Consider the following 19,719-nt stretch of genomic DNA (forward strand, 5'->3'; position numbering starts at 1 on the left):
TTGTTGAAAACTAAATTTTTAAAACTAAAAATTTATCTATGGCTTTTTGGATCAGCGTTTACTTTCTCTAGTTGAAAAAAGCTATTTGTTTAAAAATATCTGCATTTTGTTCAAAAAATCAATTTGAATCGTCAAATAAAATATATTAATTTCCAACCATATAGTTACATTTAAAAAAAATCATGTTCTACCAAAAAATACTAATTATCAACAAAATACAATTATTTTCTACCAAATAGTTAAATTTTAAACCAAGAAGAAAAATTGTTTTATTAAAAACATGAATTTTTGACCAAATACATAAATTCTCAAGCAAATAATTTAATTTTCTACTAAAAAAGATAAATTTTCAACCAAAAATATTATTAAATTTTTAACTAAAACTATTAATTTTAAAACAAAAAAAGGAGAATTTTCAATACAATATTAAAATCTGCAAACAAGGAGAGGAATTCTCAATGAAACACCTAAATTTTTAACATGAAAATATTAATTTTTAAGAAAAATTATAATAGTTGATATTTAAAACATAGAGGAATTTAATTTTAAATAAAAATAGTGGAATATAACCAAAAAATGTGAATTTTAAACTAAATACTTGAATATTCAACTAGAAAATATTTTCAAATATACATTGCATTTTTAACCAAAAAATAAAAATTATAAACCAAAGACGTATATTTTGTTACTAAATGGCTCAATTTTTAAATAAGAATATTAATCTCCTGTCGGAAAAGAGGTGTGGATTTTCAACAAAAAAGTTCTATTGCAACCAATTAGTTGGATTTTGAACAAAATAGATCAATTTTCAATTGCAAAAATATATGTTTAACAACGAAACTAAGTTGGAACTAAAATTATAAATCTTCAACAAAAAGAATGATCTTTTAAGAAAGTTCAACATTCAAGCCAGGACTTCAATTTTTAATTTAAAAAGATCAATTTTCAATTTAAAATATTTGAACAAAAACGCTTTTATTTAAAAATATTGAAAACAGTGGAATTTAACCAAGAAAGACAAAATTGCAGCAAAATATATGAATCTTCATATACCATGGTTTAAAATTCGTCTCTTTTGAAAAAAATTCAATTTTTGGTGAAAAATGCAATTGTTTATTTGAAAATTAATCTGTTTTAGATGAGGATTCAAGTACTTTGTTGAAATTTTATCTTTGTTAGTTAAATCCAAATGTTTCTTTATTTTAAAATAAAATCTCTTTTGTTGAAAAGTCAACTAATAGATTTTTCATTGAAAATTTATCTACTTAAATTAAAAATTCAACAAAAAAAATTAAAATTAATCTTATTGGTACAAAATTAATTCTTTTGATTAAAAATTCATCGCAAGATTCTTAAGGAAATTTAATTTTTAACACGAAAATATGATAATTTTTAAACTGAGAAGACGAATTTTTCACCAAATTGTTCAATTTTTACACAAAAAAGATTTTAAGACATAAATAATTTTTATTACAAAATAAACATTTTAAATAAACATTTATTTTTTAAGTTTTTTTGTTAATTTTTTCAGATATGTCGCATTTGAACTTGAATCTTTTAAATGGCTATTTAAAATTACTTACTATTCGAATTTTTCCACATTTTTTCTTGCAATTCTGAAAAATTAAAAAAGTGATTTTAAATATTCCACATTTTGTTATGAAAATGTTGCAAATCTTTTGAAATAATGTAAAATATTTCTTTAATAGACTCTTAAAATGAATGTTTCAAATTAAAAAATCAATATAAATTATCCCATGAATTTTAAGAACATTTTTTTACCATCGTACATTAAAAAAAAAAAAAAATTCAATTAATTTGGAATAGTTTTTAAACTTTTTAAGTGTTTCTCATGCTTACTCGATTTTTTGTATAAAAATTTGTTATATTGCTAATTGAAAGTTTTGCTTTATAATCGTTTGCATTCCTTTTCGAAATGTAGGAAATAATTTTGTAAAAAGAGTTGAAATCTTTGTAAATTTCCTTTCAAAATTTATTTATCTATTTTTAAATAAAATAAATTGAAATAAATGTTCCTCCCAGGATTTATCGGAACAGCATTATAATTCAATTTTCACAAAATGTTAAATTTTTCAGGTTAATCGAATTCAGCTCGTTTTTATTAATTTTCTTTTCCTTGTCTAGTACAACGCTTGCACTTTGCACGGTGGTAAAGGCCAGGAACAGAGAGAATACGCCCTGGCGTCTCTTAAAGGCGGAAGTAAGGACATTCTCGTGGCCACGGACGTCGCCGGAAGAGGAATTGACATTAAAGATGTATCTATGGTCATTAATTACGACATGGCTAAAACGATTGAGGGTGAGTTTTTATTTCTAGACAATTCCGGACCTCAAACTCTTTCCCTTATTCTCCGTTTCTTCCATTTTTTCAAAGAATTCCTCTCTTCGCTCCAGTTTTCAAGAAACTGTCCCTTTTTCTCGTTTTTCCCCTCAGATTAGAAACTAAATTAATAGAATCCAGTTAGAAAATGCAATAATTTTTTTTTCTAAACGTTGATTCTTTCGGTTCAAAAGTTTGAATTTATATTTTTGTTTCAGAATGATAAAAATTCTACTATTTGGTTAAAAATTCTATTATTTTCTTAGCCATATTTCTTGAATGGAAATAAAGTTTTTTGTACAAAATTACACTTTTTATTTAAAAAATCGTCTTTTTGTTCGAAAATTCAACCAGTTGGCTTACAGTTCATCTTTGTAGGTTGAAAATACAAATATTTATTTGAAAAATTAATTGTTTTGTTAAACAGTCGTCATTTTTCTTCTTTTTTTTGTGTCGAAAATTCAAATTTTTTGTTGTATGTCTTTTTTTATAGAAAATTCATCATTTTTTTCAAATTCATCATTTTTGGTAGAAATGTCATATTTCTACGATGGAGATAAACTTTTTGGTACAAAATTCCACTTTCTATTTAAAAAATCATCTTTTTTTTTGAAAATTTCACCAGTTGGTTTACAATTCATCTTTGTAGGTTGAAAATACAAATATTTTATTGAAGAACGAATTTTTTCATTAAACAGTCGTCTTTTTTCTTTGTGTCGAAAATCAAAATTTTTGGTTGAATGTCTTTTTTTATAGAAAATTCGTCCTTTTGTTTTCAAATTCATTCTTTTAGGCAGAAATGTCATATTTCTTGGATGGAGATAAACTTTTTTGTACAAAATTCCACTTTCTATTTAAAAAATCATCTTTTTGTTTGAAAATTTCACCATTTGGTTTGAAATTCATCTTAGTAGTTTGAAAATTCCACTTTTTGGTTGACAATTCAATTCTTTTGTTAAACAGACGTCTTTTTTGTGTGTGTAGAAAATCCAAAAAATTTCTTGAGCATTTGTCTTTCTTTAATTTTTATAGAAAAGTCGTCCTTTTTTCTAAAAATTCATATTTTTGTCAAAAATTCATCTGTTTTGGTAGAAAAGTTATATTTCTTAAATGTAAATAAACTCTTTTGTACAAAATTCTATTTTCCATTTAAAAAATCTTTTTTTTATTTGAAAATTCAACCGTTTGGTTTTAAATTCATCTGTAGTAGTTTGAAAATTCAAATATTTGGTTGGAAAAGTTAATGGAAAAGTTACAATTTCCATTAAAATAAAAAAAAGCTCTCCCATTAAAGCATAAAACACCAACCAGCTATTACTCTCAGTTGAAACTAACCCCCCCGCCCGCCATATATATATTTTTATTAACACATTTATATATTTAAGAATCTTTGAAATGCTGTGAAATTGTTGAATGCAAAAATGTAATTTTTGGATTTTCTATTATTTTGTATGCTGTCAAAATTTGGATTTTTGATTTTTCAAGAAAATTCAAAAAGTTGTTATGATAATCTCATAGAGAATTCAAAAAGCAATATTTTTCTTTTTTTTTACTATGAACATCCCTACATAGAATTTTTGAATTAAAGAAAAATTGGACTCAAAAATATTAAAAATGCGTTTACTTTTTGAATTTTTATCGAAAATGGCTGGCTAACGAACTTGACAAACATACAGACAGACACGTTCGTAAAAACCTTTTCTTCGGATTTAGGGGGGTCTCAATACCTGGACATTTGACAAAAATTGAAAATTTTTAACAAAATAGTTAAACTTTCAACCAAAGAGATGAATTTTCAACTAAAAGTATAAATCGTAAAAAAACAAAATAGTTGAATACTTAAGCAAAGAAGAATCATTTTCATCCAAAAAGTGTCATGTTCATAACACAATTAAGTTTCTACTTAAACAGATGATTTTTTAAATCAAAAACATAAATTTTTAACAAAAAAATAGTTCAATTTTTTGTTAAACAAGATTTCAGTTGACTTTTCACGAATAAAATAGGAATTTTTAAACAAGTAGTGCAAAAAAAAACAAATTTTTAATCAAAAAGGATTACTTTTTTTAAAATAATTAAATTATATACCAAATAGTTGCATTTTTATTCAAGAAAAATACCATTTTTATTCAAACAGAGGAGTTTTTAATAAAAAACGACAATTTTTTTTTCAAGTTGAACTTTTATCTAGAACAGATTTCAGTTCATTTTTCAAAACCAAAAAATAAACTTTTAACAAAAAGTAAATTTCCTACGAAATAGTTAAATTTTCAAACAAGCAGTTGCATTTTTATCCAAGAAAGACTTAATTTCGGCTAAAGCAGGTGAATTTTAAAAGCAAAAATATGAACTTTAAAAAAAAAATTTCAAACGAACAGTTGCATTCTTATTTAAGAAAGATTCTTCTAAAACAGATGAATTAAAAAAAAATCTTAAAAAAATAGTAAAATTTTCATCCAATGAAGATTCCAGTTCGCTTTCCAACATCAAAATAATAATTGTAACAATGAGTTAATTTTCTGATAAACAGTCGAAGTTTTCAACCAAAAAGTTGAATTTTTGTTCAAGAAAAATGAAAGTTCTACTAAAAGAGGTGCATCTTTAAATCAAAACTACAAATTTCCAACAAACAAAAAGAGAAAATTGTTAAAATGTCAACCAAAAAAGAAAATTTATAACTAAAAAGATAATCTTCAGGAGAAAGTTTTTGTGGTTTTGCAAAAAGCTGTTACGTTATTTAAGTACGGTCCCTTGGTTGATAGTTGATCTACTTTGTTAAAAAATAATTTTTTCGATTGAAGATTCGTAATCTTAGTGGAAAATTTATCTCTTTGTTTGGAAATTCAACTAATCTGTAGAGAATTTATGGAATTTGTTGAAAATGCGTGTTTTTACTAGAAAATTAATATATTTCATTGATAATGAATCTTTTTGGTTAAAAATTCATCGGTTTTGTTAAAATTTCACTATTTTTACTTGAAATTTTAGTTATTGAAAGCCTTTTGTATTTATCGTATTGAATGCAATTCGATTTCTCGTTTTTAATTTTCAGTTATTTTATTGATTGATTCCGTATATTCGTTTTTTTTCTTTTTAATTTAATTTCAGATTACACTCATCGTATTGGACGAACTGGTCGTGCAGGAAAAGCGGGTCTCGCCATTTCCTTCTGCACGAAAGACGACAGTCACCTCTTCTATGATCTTAAACAAACGATTCTCGGGAGTCCAATTTCCAGCTGTCCGCCCGAACTTCTCAATCATCCGGACGCACAACACAAGCCTGGAACCGTTGTCACCAAGAAGAGACGAGAGGAGAAAATTTTCGCCTAGAAGCTATTTTGTGATCATAGTTATTACGTGAGTGAATGGAACTTAATATAATTTTAATTTTAATGAGAATCAATGAATTAATGAATTTTTAACAATTCATACAAAAAAAGTTAAAATATTCAATCTTTATATTCAAGATTTCCGACTGAATTTGCACAATCCAGTATTTGTCGAACGCAGGAAATTGTTTCTTTCGAAATAAAAAATTCGAAACTTATACAGCATATACAAGTCTTCTTGGTTTTAAACCTTTTTTACAAGTTTTTTTTTTTTTGTTTACAAGTTAATTATTTACAAAACTGATTCTGCGGAGTGTCCCAGGATGAAAATATTTTCTAAATAGTTACTTTTTAACTACTTTCTAACTACTTTCTAGCTAAGTACATTTTATGCTTATATCTAAAGATCACAGATGTTATTTTCTTTGTACGCTTACTTTTCTTTCTTTTTTTTTTTTTTTTAATTAGTATTTTCGGTTTTTTAATGCCTAATTTTCAAGGTGGTGGTACTTTGCCACTGACGTAGCTAGGATCTTTCAATCTGCATTCTTCCGACCATTCCTCTGAAGTTAGGATCATCGGTTTCATTAAAGTTAGGAATTTTTCTAGAGGGCAGGCGAAATCGCAACCCGGAATTTTCAGAGGATGTGGCGCCTCTGTTGTCGAATTTTTTAAAAATACCTGCAAAATTTTGTAAGTTTGTAATTTAAACTGTATTACTTTGAGAAAATATCCGGCTCGAAGGACCAGATTTATTTCGGGATTGAGATATTGGTATTTCGAGCAGGATATTGTCGTTGAAAGAGCTGAGCATTTAACAGAATTCTGTTGAACTGCAGTTGAAATCTCCGAAATTGTAATAGAATCCACTGCATTTTTAAACGAAAACCATAGAATTTAATTGGAATTCTGTAGAATTTACATGTAATTTACTAAAATTAAATTGAACTCTTCAGAACTAAGATAGAATTATCTCACATTCAAATAGAATTTTCTAGAATTAATATAGAAATCTCCAGAATTTCTGTAGAATTCTTCAAGATTGAAATAGAATCCTAGGAATTTGTAAAAATTCTCTAGAATTTAAATAGAAATCTCTAGAATTAAAATAGAATTCTAGAAATTTGAACCTGAATTCTCTAGAATTAAAGTTGAGTTCTCTAGAATTGAAATAATATTCTCAAAAATTTAGACACAATTCTCTACAATTTAAATAGAATTCTCTAGATTTGAAATAGAATTCTCCCAAATTGAAATATCATTCTATAGAATTTAAATAGAATTCTCCAAAATGAAATTTAAGTTCTCTAGAATTGAAATTAAATTCTCTAGAATTTAAATAGAAATCTCTAGAATTAAAATAGAATTCTCCCAAATTGAAATATCATTCTATAGAATTTAAATAGAATTCTCCAAAATGAAAGTTAAGTTCTCTAGAATTGAAATTAAATTCTCTAGAATTTAAATAGAATTCTCTAAAATTGAAATAGAATTATCTAGAATTCAAATATAATTCTCTTAAATTGATATATCATTCTATAGAATTTAGACACAATTCTCTAGAATTTAAATAGAATTATCTTAAACTTAGACATAATTCTCTAGAATTTAAATAGAAATCTCTAGAATTAAAATAGAATTATAGAAATTTGAACTTGAATTCTCTAGAATTAAAGTTGAGTTTTCCAGAATTGAAATAATATTCTCAAAAATTTAGACACAATTCTCTAGAATTAACATGGAATTCCCTAGAATTGAAATAGAATTATCTAGAACTGAAATGGAATTTTTAATTTAGACACAATTCTCTAGAATTTAAATAGAATTATCTTAAATTTAGACACAATTCTCTAGAATTTAAATAAAATTCTCTAGATTTGAAATAGAATTCTCCAAAATTAAAGTTAAGTTCTCTAGAATTGAAATTAAATTTTCTAGAATTTAAATAGAAATCTCTAGAATTAAAATAGAATTCTCCCAAATTGAAATATCATTCTATAGAATTTAAATAGAATTCTCCAAAATTAAAGTTAAGTTCTCTAGAATTGAAATTAAATTCTCTAGAATTTAAATAGAAATCTCTAGAATTAAAATAGAATTCTAGAAATTTGAACTTTAATTTTCTAAAACTAAAGTTGACTTCTCTAGAATTGAAATGGAATTTTCAATTTCGATACAATTCTCTAGATTTGAAATAGAATTCTCTTAAATTGAAATATCATTCTATAAATTCAAACATAATTCTCTAGAATTTAAATAGAATTTTTTTAAATTTAAATGGAATTCTCTAGAATTTAAATAGAATTCTTTATAATTAAAGTGGATTATCTAGAATCCAAATAGAATTCTCTAGAATTAAATTTGAATTCTCTAGGTTTGAAATAGAATTCTCTTAAATTGAAATATCATTCTATAGAATACTCCAAAATCAAAGTTAAATTCTCTAGAATTGAAATAGAAATCTCTAGAATTAAAATAGAATTCTAAAAATTTGAACTTGAATTCTCTAGAATTAAAGTTGAGTTCTCTAGAATTTAAATAATATTCTCAAAAATTTAGACACAATTCTCTAGAATTTAAATAGAATTCTCTAAAATTGAAATACAATTATCTAGAATTCAAATAGAATTCTCTTAAATTGATATATCATTCTATAGAATTTAGACACAATTCTCTAGAATTTAAATAGAATTATCTTAAATTTAGACATAATTCTCTAGAATTTAAATAGAAATCTCTAGAATTAAAATGGAATTATAGAAATTTGAACTTGAATTCTCTAGAATTAAAGTTGAGTTCTCTAGAATTGAAATAATATTCTCAAAAATTTAGACACAATTCTCTAGGATTCACATGGAATTCCCTAGAATTGAAATAGAATCATCTAGAATTGAAATGGAATTTTTAATTTAGACACAGTTCTCTAGAATTTAAATAGAAATCTCTAGAATTTAAATATAATTCTCTAGATTTGTAATAAAATTTCTCAGAGTTATCTATAATTGAAATGGAATTCTCAAGAATTTAAATACAATTCTATAGAATCAAAATAGAATTCTCTACAATTAAAGTTGAGATCTCTAGAATTGAAATGGAATTTTCAATCTAGACACAATTCTTAAGAATGTACATGTAATTCTCTACAATTTAAATAGAATTCCCTAGAATTGAAGTAGAACTATCTAGAGTTGAAGTTGAAATTTCCAGAGATGAAATATCATTCTATAGAATTAAAAAGCATTTTTCAGAAGAAAATTTAAATTCTCTAGAATTGAAATGCAATTCTCCAGAATTGAGACACAATTTTCTAGAATTTAAATGGAATTCTCCAGAATTGAAATAGAATTTTCTAGAATTGAAATGAAATCCTCTAACATTGAATTGGAATTCTCTAGAATTAGAATGAAATTAACTAACATTGAATTGGAATTCTCTACAATTGAAATGGAATTGTCTAAAATTTAAATTGAATTCTTTGGAATATAAATGGAATGCTCTGGAATTGAAGTAAATTCTGTAGAATTGAAATGAAGTTCTCTAGAATTGAAATAGAGTCATCTAGAATTGAAATAGAATTCTAGAAATTTTAACTTGAATTCTCTAGAATTAAAATGATATTCTCAAGAATATAGACAAAATTATCTAGGATTTAAATGGAATCATCTAGAATTGAAATAGAATTATCTATAATTAAAGTTGAATATTCTAGATTTGAAATAGAATTCTCTTGAATTGAAATTTCATTCTGTAAAATTTAAAAAGAATTCTCCAGAATTGAAATGAAATTCTCAAGAATTTAGACACAATTCTTTATAATTTAGATGTAATTCTCAAGAATAGAAATATAATTCTTTAGGTTTGTAATAAAATATGAATTAAAATATGTTTCTCTATATTTGCAATAAAATGCCTCAGAATGATCTAAAATTGAAGTAGAATTCTCTGGAATTTAAATAGAATTCTCTAAAATTAAAATAGAATTATCTACAATTAAAATAGAGTTCTCTAGAATTGAAATATAATTCTCTACATTTGTAATAAGATGTCTAAAAATTACCTATAATTAAAATGGAATGATCTAGAATTTAAATAAAATTCTTTCAAAGTGAAATAGAATTCTCTAGAATTGAAATGGCATTCTTTATAATTTAAGTAGATTCATCTTTATTTGTTATTGAATAGCGTAGAAATCAATTAGAATTTAGTAAATTCTCTAAAATAGAATAGAAACATTCATTTAGAATTACATAAAAATATTTCTCTAGAATTCAATTAGAATTTTCTTGAATGAAACAGAATTTACTACTTTTAGAAAACATCTGGCTCGAAGGACCAGTTTTTTTGGAATTGAGATGTTGGTATTTCGATCCGGATATTTTCTTTGAAAGAGTTAATGCTTTAATAGAATTCTGTTGAACTGCAGGTAAATTCTCCGAAAATGAAGTAAATTTTCTAGAATTAAGAAATAATGTTCTAAAATTGAAGTACATTATCTAGACTATAAATAGAATTATCTAGAATTTAAATAGAATACTCTAGATTTTTAAATAAAATCATTAGAATTCTCTTGAAATGAAATTGAAATCTCCAGGATATAAATGGAATGTTCTGAAACTTAAGTTAATTTTTAAGGATTAAAATATAATTCTCTCAAACTAAAGTAAATTCTCTAGACTTGAAATAGAATTCTCTAGAATTAAACTGGAAGTCACTATAATTTAAATGGAATTTTGAAGAACTTAATTACAATGATCTATTATTCAAATGCAATTATCTACCATTTGAATATCACTCTCTCAAATTTAAATATAATTCTCTAGAATTTAAATAGAAATCTCTAGAATTTAAATATAAATCTCTATATTTGTAATAAAATGCCTCAGTATTCTCTATAATTGAAATGGAATTATCTAGAATTGAAATAGAGTTGTCTAGAATTAGGAAATAGTTCTCTACAATTGAAATGGCATAATCTAGAATCGAAATAAAATTATCTAGAATTCAAATAAAATTCTCTATATTTTATAATAAAATCCTTATAACTCTCTTGAAATGAAATTGAATTCTCCAGAACATAAATGGAACACTCTGAAACTAAAGTTAATTTTTTAGAATTAAAATAGAGTTCTCTAGAATTAAAATATAATTCTTTAGAATTGAATTATAATTCTCTAGAATTAAAGTTGAAGTCTCTAAAATTGTAATGGAATTCTCAAGAATTTAATTGCAAGTATCTAGTATTGAAATGGAATTATCTAGAATATAAACTGAATGCTGCGAAATTGACGTGAATTTTCAAGAATTAAAATATAATTCTCTGAAATTGAAGTAGAATTCTCTGTAAATTAAATTGAATTCTCTAGAAATAAAATAAAGTTTTCTGGAATTTAAATAGAATTATTAAGAATTGAGAGACAATTGTCTCGAATTGAAATGGGATTATCTAGAATTTAAATAGAATTCTCTACTATTGAAATGGAATTCTCTAGAATTGTAGTATAATTTTATAGATTTATAATAAAATGCCTCAGAATTCTCTATAATTGAAATGGAATTCTCTAGAATATAAATGGATTGCTTTGAAATGGATGTGAATTTTCTAGAATTAAATTATAATTCTCTAAAACTGAAGTAGAATTCTCTATAACTGAAATATAATTTTATAGATTTGTAATAATATGCCTTAGAATTCCCTACCATTGAAATGGAATCATCTAGAATTTAAATGGAATTCTCTTAAAATGAAATAGAATTCTTTAGAATTGAAATGGAATTCTGTAGAATATAACTAGAATGCTCTGAAACTGATGTGAATTATCTAGAATTACAATATGATTCTTCAAAATTGAAGTACAACTTTCTACAATTGGAATAGAATTCTCTAGAATTTAAATAGCATCCTCTGGAATTAAAATAGAATTCAATAGAATTGAAATAAAATTCTCCGTCATTTAAGTAGATTTATCTATATTTTTTATTGAATAATGTAAAAATCAATTAGAATTTAGTAAATTCGCTAGAACACAATAGACAAATTAAGTTAGAAATCCCAAAAAGAAAATGTTTCTAGAATTCAATAAGAATTCTCTTGAATGAAACAGAATAAAAATTCAATTCTCTAAAATTAAAGTAGAATGTGAATAAATGTCTAAAGAATAATATTAATCAATATTCTTTAGAATTGAAATAGAATGGAAATCGAATTCTATAAGATACTGTTCAGCTCGATTTAGATGTCATCGATGTCATACAGTTTAATTAGAATTTATTCTCTAGAAATGAAATAAAATTTTTCATTATTTAAATGGAATACTATAGGATTCAATTCGAATTCTTTACAATTGATATATGATTTCCTGGAATTCAATCAGAATGTTTTAAAGTAGAATTGAAATAGGAAACTAACTTGAACGTTCCATCCACTTTTGTCCTCGTGAAGTTCAATCATGACCATATTACTGTATCCAGGAATTTGTCGGTCTTCCCAAACATTTAATCCAGCGAGTAAAGTGACAATTGTGGAATCGTGTCCGACATACATCACCATTTTTCTCTCGGCTGGTTTCAATTTTCCCTCCGACTTGTCCTTCATTGCATTCGCAATTTTTGTAACGAAAGGGCCTGCCTTCATTTTTCTCATTTTTTCGTTGTAAACAGTCATTTGCAGACTGAGTTTACTCAGTTCGATTAATTTATCTGGATAAATTTCATGCGTCCATTCTGGGAGCTTTAGCCCCATATTTTCCTAAATTAAAAAAATTATTTTCTGAAACTTTATTTTCATAATTTTATTAAAAAGAAATTTGTCAAAATTCTGTGAGTTCGTATAAGTTTCTTTTAAATTTCAGTGCATTTTTAAGAAACAAAAAAAAACTTATGAATTTTACTGAAATTCCTTGAGATTTCGAGAAATTTCTTTAAAAACAATTAAAATTCTCTAGATTTCAATAAGAATTCATTAGAAAAGTAATAAAATTATTTATAATACAGTTAGGATTCTCTGGAATTGAAACAAAATTCAAATATAATTCTCTACATTTGAATTGGAATTCCTTAAAGCTGTAATAAATTATAAGTAACCACAGCTATAAGACCCTAGAATATAATTATTATTCTCTAGAATTGAAATTAAATTCTTAATAATTGAAGTGAATTCCCAAAAATTGAAATATAATTTGATTACAATTCTCTGGAATTAAGGTTGAATTCTCTATAATTGAAATAGAATTCTCTAGAATTAAAATTAAATTCTCTAGAGTGGAAATAGAATCTACTTGAAATAAAATAGAATCCTCTATATTTTAATTATATTTCTCTGGAATTGAAATAGGATTTTCTAGAACTAAAGTTTAATTCTATAGAATTGAAAAAGCATTCTATGGAATTAAAATAGCATTCTATAGAATTAACCAAGAATGCTATAAAATTAAGGTTGAATTCCCTAGAATGTAAATAGAATTCAATTAAAATAAAGTAGGATTTTTTAGAATTGAAATCAAATTCTCTTTAAATCAAATATAATTCTCGAGAATTAAAATAGAACTCTCTGGAATTTGCGTGGAATTACCTAGAATTCAAATACAATTGTTTTGAAATAAAATAGAATTCTCGAGAATTGAAATATAATTCTATAGAATTTAAATAGAATTCTATAGAATTAACGTTGAATTCTCTAAAATTGAAATATAATTCTCTTGAAATAAAATACAATTCTCTGGATTTGAAATTGAATTCTCTTGGGAAAAAATTTTTTTTTTTGAGAATTGAAATAAAATAGGATTCTTGTCGATTTAAATAAAATACTCTAGAATTAAAGTTGAGTTCTCTAGATTTGAAATAGAATTCTCTTAAAATAAAATTTTGTAGAATTCATTATAATTTAAATGGGATTCTCTGGAATTAAAATATAATTCTATAGAATTAAAGATGAATTCTCTAGAATGTAAATAGAATTCACTTGAAATAAAATAGAATTCTCTATATTTTAATTATATTTCTCTGGAATTGAAATAGAATTTTCTAGAACTAAAGTTGAATTCTATAGAATTGAAATAGAATTATATAGAATTGAAAAAGCATTCTATAGAATTTAAATAGCATTCTATAGAATTAAAAAAGAATGCTCGAGAATTAAGGTTGAATTCTCTAGAAAGTAAATAGAATTCAATTGAAATAAAATAGGATTATCTAGAATTGAAATCAAATTCTCTTGAAATAAAATAGAATTCTCGAGGATTGAAATCGAATTCTCTTGGAATAAAATATATTTTTTTGAGAATTGAAATCAAATTCTCTCTAAATAAAATATTGTAGAATTCCTGATAATTTAAATAGGATTCTCTAGAATTTAAATAGAATTCTATAGAATTGCAATATAATTCTATAGAATTTAAATAAAATTCTATAGAATTAACGTTGAATTCTCTAACATTGAAATATGTATAATTTCCTTTGAAATAAAATATAATTCTCTGGATTTGAAATTGAATTCTCTTGAAATCAAATATATTTTTTTGAGAATTGAAATAGAATTCTCTTGAAATAACATATGATTCTTGAGAGTTGAAATTAAGTACTCTAGAATTAAAGTTGAATTCTCTAGATTTGAAATCGAATTATCTGAAATTAAAATATAATTGCAATGAATTTCTCTAGAAATCAATCATAACATCATAGAGTTCAATTGGAATTATTTAGAATTGAAAAGAAAATATCTAAAACTGAAGTAAATTCACGAGAGTTAAAATAGAATTTTCATAAATTGTAGTAGAAATATCTAGCATTAAAATAGAATTCTTCACAATTAAAATAAAATCCTTTATATTTTTAATAGAAAACCATAGTAATTCTTAGAATTTCCTTGAATTGAAATAAAATGATCTACAAGTGAAAGTGAAAATCTAAAAAAAATTTTAATTTTCCAGAATTAAAATACAATTTTTTAGAGATAAAATATAATACCACAGAATTCAGTTAAAATGCCATAAAATTCCTTAGAATTTCCTGGAATTGAAATAAAATTATCTTCAACTCCAATGTAATTATTTATTTATTGGAATAAAATTCCACATAAGTTCTTTAGAATTGAAATAAAGTTCTCGTAATTAAAAATAAAATTTTAATCAATTAAAATATAATTATTTATGGAAATTATATTTTTGCAATAGAATCAAACAGAATGCTCCGCGATTTAAACAGAATTCTCCAGAATTTAAATAGAATCCCATAGATTTCAATTAATTCATAAAATGATCTCCAACTGGAATATAATTATTTATTGATAAAATATAATTTCATTAATTTTTTCTATGATTCTATTTAAGTTTTTTATGATTGAAATAAAATTCTCTTGAAGTATATTATTGATAAAATTGCAATTTTATTTTTTAGGATAACACAAAATACCATAGAATTCCTTAAAATTCTCCAGAGTTCAAACAAAAAATTCCAATTTGAATTCAGTAGGATAATTCTCTGACTTATAATATAATTGAAAAATCTGATAAATTTTAATCAACATTTTGAAGTTCTTTCAAATTCTACAAAATTCTAAGGATCCGAGTTAATTTCCTTGGAAATCTATTAAATTTAGTAAAAGCTCTTGAATTCCCATAAAATCTTCTGAATTTTTCTTTCTCAAATTATTCTAAATTTCCAAAAATTTGGAAATCCCATCAAATTAAAAATGATTAATATTAATATTTTGATGTCATCCTATCGTGATTCAGAAAGAAAACAATTCTTTTATAAGGACATCTAATAAAGAATTTTTTATCCATGATGGAACTGACCTCTGCCTCTAAAGTTCCAAGTAGAGAAAAAACATCGTCTGAATTTGCGATTTTCATTCCCGTGTGCTTACTCAAATCCTCAAAGAGTTTTTGGTTTTTTGCCTCAATCTCTTTTATTTGCTTTGAATCCTCGACCAATTTGTGGAGGCGTGGGTAATCTGCGCAGCTTGACCAGATCAAAAGTAGCTAGAATAAATTCAAAAGGTAAATAAATAAGAGAAGAAATCATTTTTATCCTTTTTTGGCTTCAATCTACTTTTTCGATTTTGATAATATTTTTATAGAATTCCAATAGAATCGAGATGACTAAAAGATTTCCGAATAATAAAATTCTCATATTGGACAATTCCAGAATAATAAAGTTTCCGATTAATAAAATTTCCGAAATTGAACTATTCCAAAAAGAATTCAAAATTATATTATATTCTCTTATACACATGAAATGTTGAAGAGTTTTAATTTGAAAAAATTGAACATTTTTTATTGCAAATCTGCAAAATAAAGAAAAATATAAATCTTGAAATTTGAATAATTTACAATTTTCTTTTTTCAACATTCAAAATTCAACATTCTGCCAAAATTTTTAACTTAAAATTGTAAATAATTCAAATATAAGAGTTTTTAATTTTGACAATGTACAATTTAAAATTATTCAATTTGTTAGTTTTACATTTAAAGTTCCGTAGTTTTGATACTTAAAATTGAACATTTTAAAGATTTATAATTGAAAAATAGAATTTTGTTCTTCGAGATTTAAGAATTTTTACTGATACATCATTAAAATTGATTGAAGAATTTTTTATTTTTTAAATTTTCAATGAAAAATTATGCAAGTTTAAAATTTGTAAATTTTGTAATTTTGATGATTTGTATTAGAAATTTTGTTAATTTAGAATATTTGGAATCGAAAATTTGACTTTTGTACATAAAAATTATAACAATTAAGAGTTTTTACTTGTACATTTTAAAAATTGAAGAACTTTCAATCATAAATTTTCGAAATGAAAGAATTTTAAATCTTATATTTTCAAAATTCAAGAATTTTAAGTTGTAACTCTTAAAGATTGCATAACTTCAAATTGTAAATTATTAAAATTGAAGAGTTTCTAAATTTGACAATTTAAAATAAAAAATTTCTGTAATTTATATGTGCATTCGAAATTTCATTAATTTTTAAGATTTTTACTTGAAAACTTTTGAATTTTGAACTTAAAAATCATGAAAATCATCAAAAATTAAGAATTTTGTATTTATACATATTGACAGAATCTTAAAAATTAAATAACTTGCAATTCCATATTTTCAAAATTCAAGAATTTTGAATTGTAACTCTTCAAAACTATGGGAGTTTTGCATAATTTTTGATTGAAAATTGAAGAATTTTAAAAATATAAATCTTCAAAATTAAATACTTTCTAATTTTATTTGATCAAAATTCAAGAATTTTCAATCGTAATTCTTTAAAGTTTCAAAACTTTCAATCATTGAAATTAAAAAAAGGTTTTGATTTGGATGATGTAGATTCAAAATGTCTTCAATTTAGAATTTAAAACTTGATTTTTAAAAACATGAAAATTTGAAAATTTTTATTCGTGCATCTTTAAAATTGTAGATGTTTCAATTGTTAAACCTAAAAATTAAAGAGTTTAACATTTAAAATTGCCACAAATAAGAATTTCAAAAAATTCCTAATTTTAAATTCAAAAAGCCGTAATTTTATTTTTTTCGTTCAAAATTTCTACATTTTTGAAAATTTAGAATTGAAGACTGGATTTTTGATTTCCAAAATCTTAAAAATTTAGAATTGAAGACTGGATTTTTTGTTTCCAATATCATAAAAATTTAATATTTTTTATTTTTACAACTCTAAAATTTAAGAATTTTTAATTGAAACTCTTTATAATTTTAGAACTTTGAATTTTAATTCATTAAAATTGCAAGGTTCTTAATTTTAACAATTGAAAATCATTCAAATTGTAGGTTTTAAAAATTAAAAATTATGTACTTTTGATGATTTACATAATAAATTTCTTATATTTAAAATATTATATTTAAAAAGAAGTTACAGATTCCTCCAAGTCGATAAAAAATTTTTAAAATAATTTTATTGTTCATTTTATTATTGTTGTTATTGTTGCATTTTATTGTTCGGAAATTTCGAAGTGTCGGGAATTTAATTTATCGGGATTTTTCAGTCGCCCCGTTGTTTAAAAATCTTAGATTTTTTTCGTATGTACATAAAAGGCGAAGCGATTTGGATGATTAATTAGTACCGTGTCATTGTCCTGTTGGTAATGCAAGGCCACTGGCTGCCATGGCAAGTCAGTTTTAAAAGTCTGTTTATCGTCTGGTTTCCAAAGACCCGCAGCCACCAATAATGCAGACATTTTTGCCCGATCCACGGCCGTACTTTGCAGCCAAAATATTTCAGGACTGTATCTACTTCCTAAAAATTTACCATATCTTTGCCGAAGATAAACACCCTGGTTATACTGATTTAATCTTCCTTTCTAAATGAAAAAAATTGTTCTTTAAAAAATGAATAGTTAAAACTAATATTTTGAAAAATTGTTTCTTTAACTTTGCATCTTATATAATGAATTTCTGAATTTAAATTCTGCCGATTACTGGTCAAATAATTTTTAAGGAAACTTGGAAAAATCTGCCTCGATCCGGATTTGAACCGGGAACGCCACTATTCACGAGTGGCGCGTTTAGGAAATTACCACTCGTGAGTAGTGACGTTCTTGGTTCAAATCCAGACTGAGACAGATTTTCTCTTGTGTCTCCAAAATTATTTGACCGTTAATCAACAAAATTCAAGATTAAATATTAATAATTAATTATCCGGATCGACAAAATAACATCACTCTAAATTATTTTCATCTTATACTTAAAAAACTAAAATTTCGTTGAAAAGATCGACAAAATGAAAATTTAAAGCGAAAAAAATTTAAATAATAAGTGAGAATAAAATAAATATAAAGTACTTGCATTGGTTAATTGTCCCCAACCATAAGGCTCAAATTTATCGTTAATATAAGGATCATTTGGATAAGTGTCCTGTGGTGTTCTATCTCCATGTCGAAGAGCCTACAAAATTATTTAAAATTAAAATCGATGTATTTTAAAAACAATTTTCGAAAATTATTTAGGAGAAATCAACTAGAATTCGCTAGAATTTAATTATAATTCTCAGGAATTTAATTAGTATTCAACAGAATTTAATTAGAATGAACCAGAATTTAATTAAATTTTTCCAGAATTTAATTAGAATGAACCAGAATTTAATTAAATTTCTCCAGAATTTAATTAGAATTCTCTAGAATTTATTTCGAATTCTTTAGGTTTCTTCAGATTTCAATTTGATTAAAACGATGTTTTACCTGAAAAAAATGTTTTCCTGGATAACAAATTTCGAGATTTTTCTTTTCACAGTAATTTTTGTAATAGAAAATTTAAACACACTTTAAACAGTTTTAAATTTCCACTACTAAATTTATTTATCAAAGATGTTTCAAATTATGTCAATTTTTTAAAGTCAAGAATTTCAAGAATAAGAAGTGAATTAGAAGTTTGTTTACAACAAGATGAAATTATTAATCTTTTAAGGTATCAGATTCTCCTCAATCAAAGATTTTTAAGCAGCGATGTAAAACATGATAACAAACTTTCAAATTTAATTCATCAGCAAACTAGTATTCAAGAGCAAAATTTAAAGAACAGAAGAAGAGATAAAAATACAAAACGACTTTGAAGGAAGCAGGAAACTACTTTATAAAAAAATGAAAGGAAACAAAAGTACAGAAATTGTCAACATGAGAAATAGTAGGGGGGAAATGGAATGTGATGCAGACGGAATACTAGAGGCTTACGCAGACTATTTTAAGAGACAATTCGGAGATGAAGCTATAGGACACCACAACTGCGATGTTGAACACGATGCGATGGAAAACTCAATTGAAAAAGTCTGTGTCACTGAAGTTAGGGATATAATTAAGAACTTGAAAAATGGTAAGGCTGAGACGTCACAGGCGATTGGAAAAAAGCAATTATCGTACCAATATACAAGAGAAAGGGAGATAAAAGCGAGTGCAATAATTACAGAGGGATGAGCTTATTAAGCACCGTAAGTAAAATATATTCAAAAATATTTATTCATAGGGTAATGAAAATAACAGAAGCAAAGATTTGGGAAGTCCAAAGTGGGTTTATGCCAGGAAGGTCATGTACGGATCAAATATTTAGCTTAAGGC

At 24.4% G+C, this 19,719-nt stretch overlaps 2 protein-coding genes across 3 annotated transcripts in view; one reads left to right on the forward strand and one right to left on the reverse strand.

The window, feature by feature from the left end:
• Positions 1 to 5,904, forward strand: part of LOC117180329 (probable ATP-dependent RNA helicase DDX23) — a 56,333-nt gene extending 50,429 nt beyond the window's left edge. For both annotated transcript variants that reach the window (XM_033372801.1, XM_033372877.1), the window contains exons 8-9: positions 2,146 to 2,320; positions 5,450 to 5,904. In XM_033372801.1, coding sequence (XP_033228692.1) covers positions 2,146 to 2,320; positions 5,450 to 5,673 — 399 coding nt within the window. In that variant the 3' untranslated portion in view covers positions 5,674 to 5,904. The remainder of the gene's footprint in view (positions 1 to 2,145; positions 2,321 to 5,449) is intronic.
• A 201-nt stretch (positions 5,905 to 6,105) lies between these two features.
• Positions 6,106 to 19,719, reverse strand: part of LOC117180431 (prostatic acid phosphatase-like) — a 25,358-nt gene continuing 11,744 nt past the window's right edge. Inside the window, exons 3-7 of the mRNA XM_033372945.1 lie at positions 18,458 to 18,556; positions 17,737 to 17,973; positions 15,464 to 15,649; positions 12,079 to 12,417; positions 6,106 to 6,353 (exon numbers count right to left, since the gene is read on the reverse strand). Of these exons, the coding sequence (XP_033228836.1) occupies positions 6,168 to 6,353; positions 12,079 to 12,417; positions 15,464 to 15,649; positions 17,737 to 17,973; positions 18,458 to 18,556 (1,047 nt within the window). The 3' untranslated portion in view covers positions 6,106 to 6,167. The remainder of the gene's footprint in view (positions 6,354 to 12,078; positions 12,418 to 15,463; positions 15,650 to 17,736; positions 17,974 to 18,457; positions 18,557 to 19,719) is intronic.

This window comes from Belonocnema kinseyi, chromosome 1 (assembly GCF_010883055.1).
Source record: "Belonocnema kinseyi isolate 2016_QV_RU_SX_M_011 chromosome 1, B_treatae_v1, whole genome shotgun sequence".
Lineage (NCBI taxonomy): Eukaryota > Metazoa > Arthropoda > Insecta > Hymenoptera > Cynipidae > Belonocnema > Belonocnema kinseyi.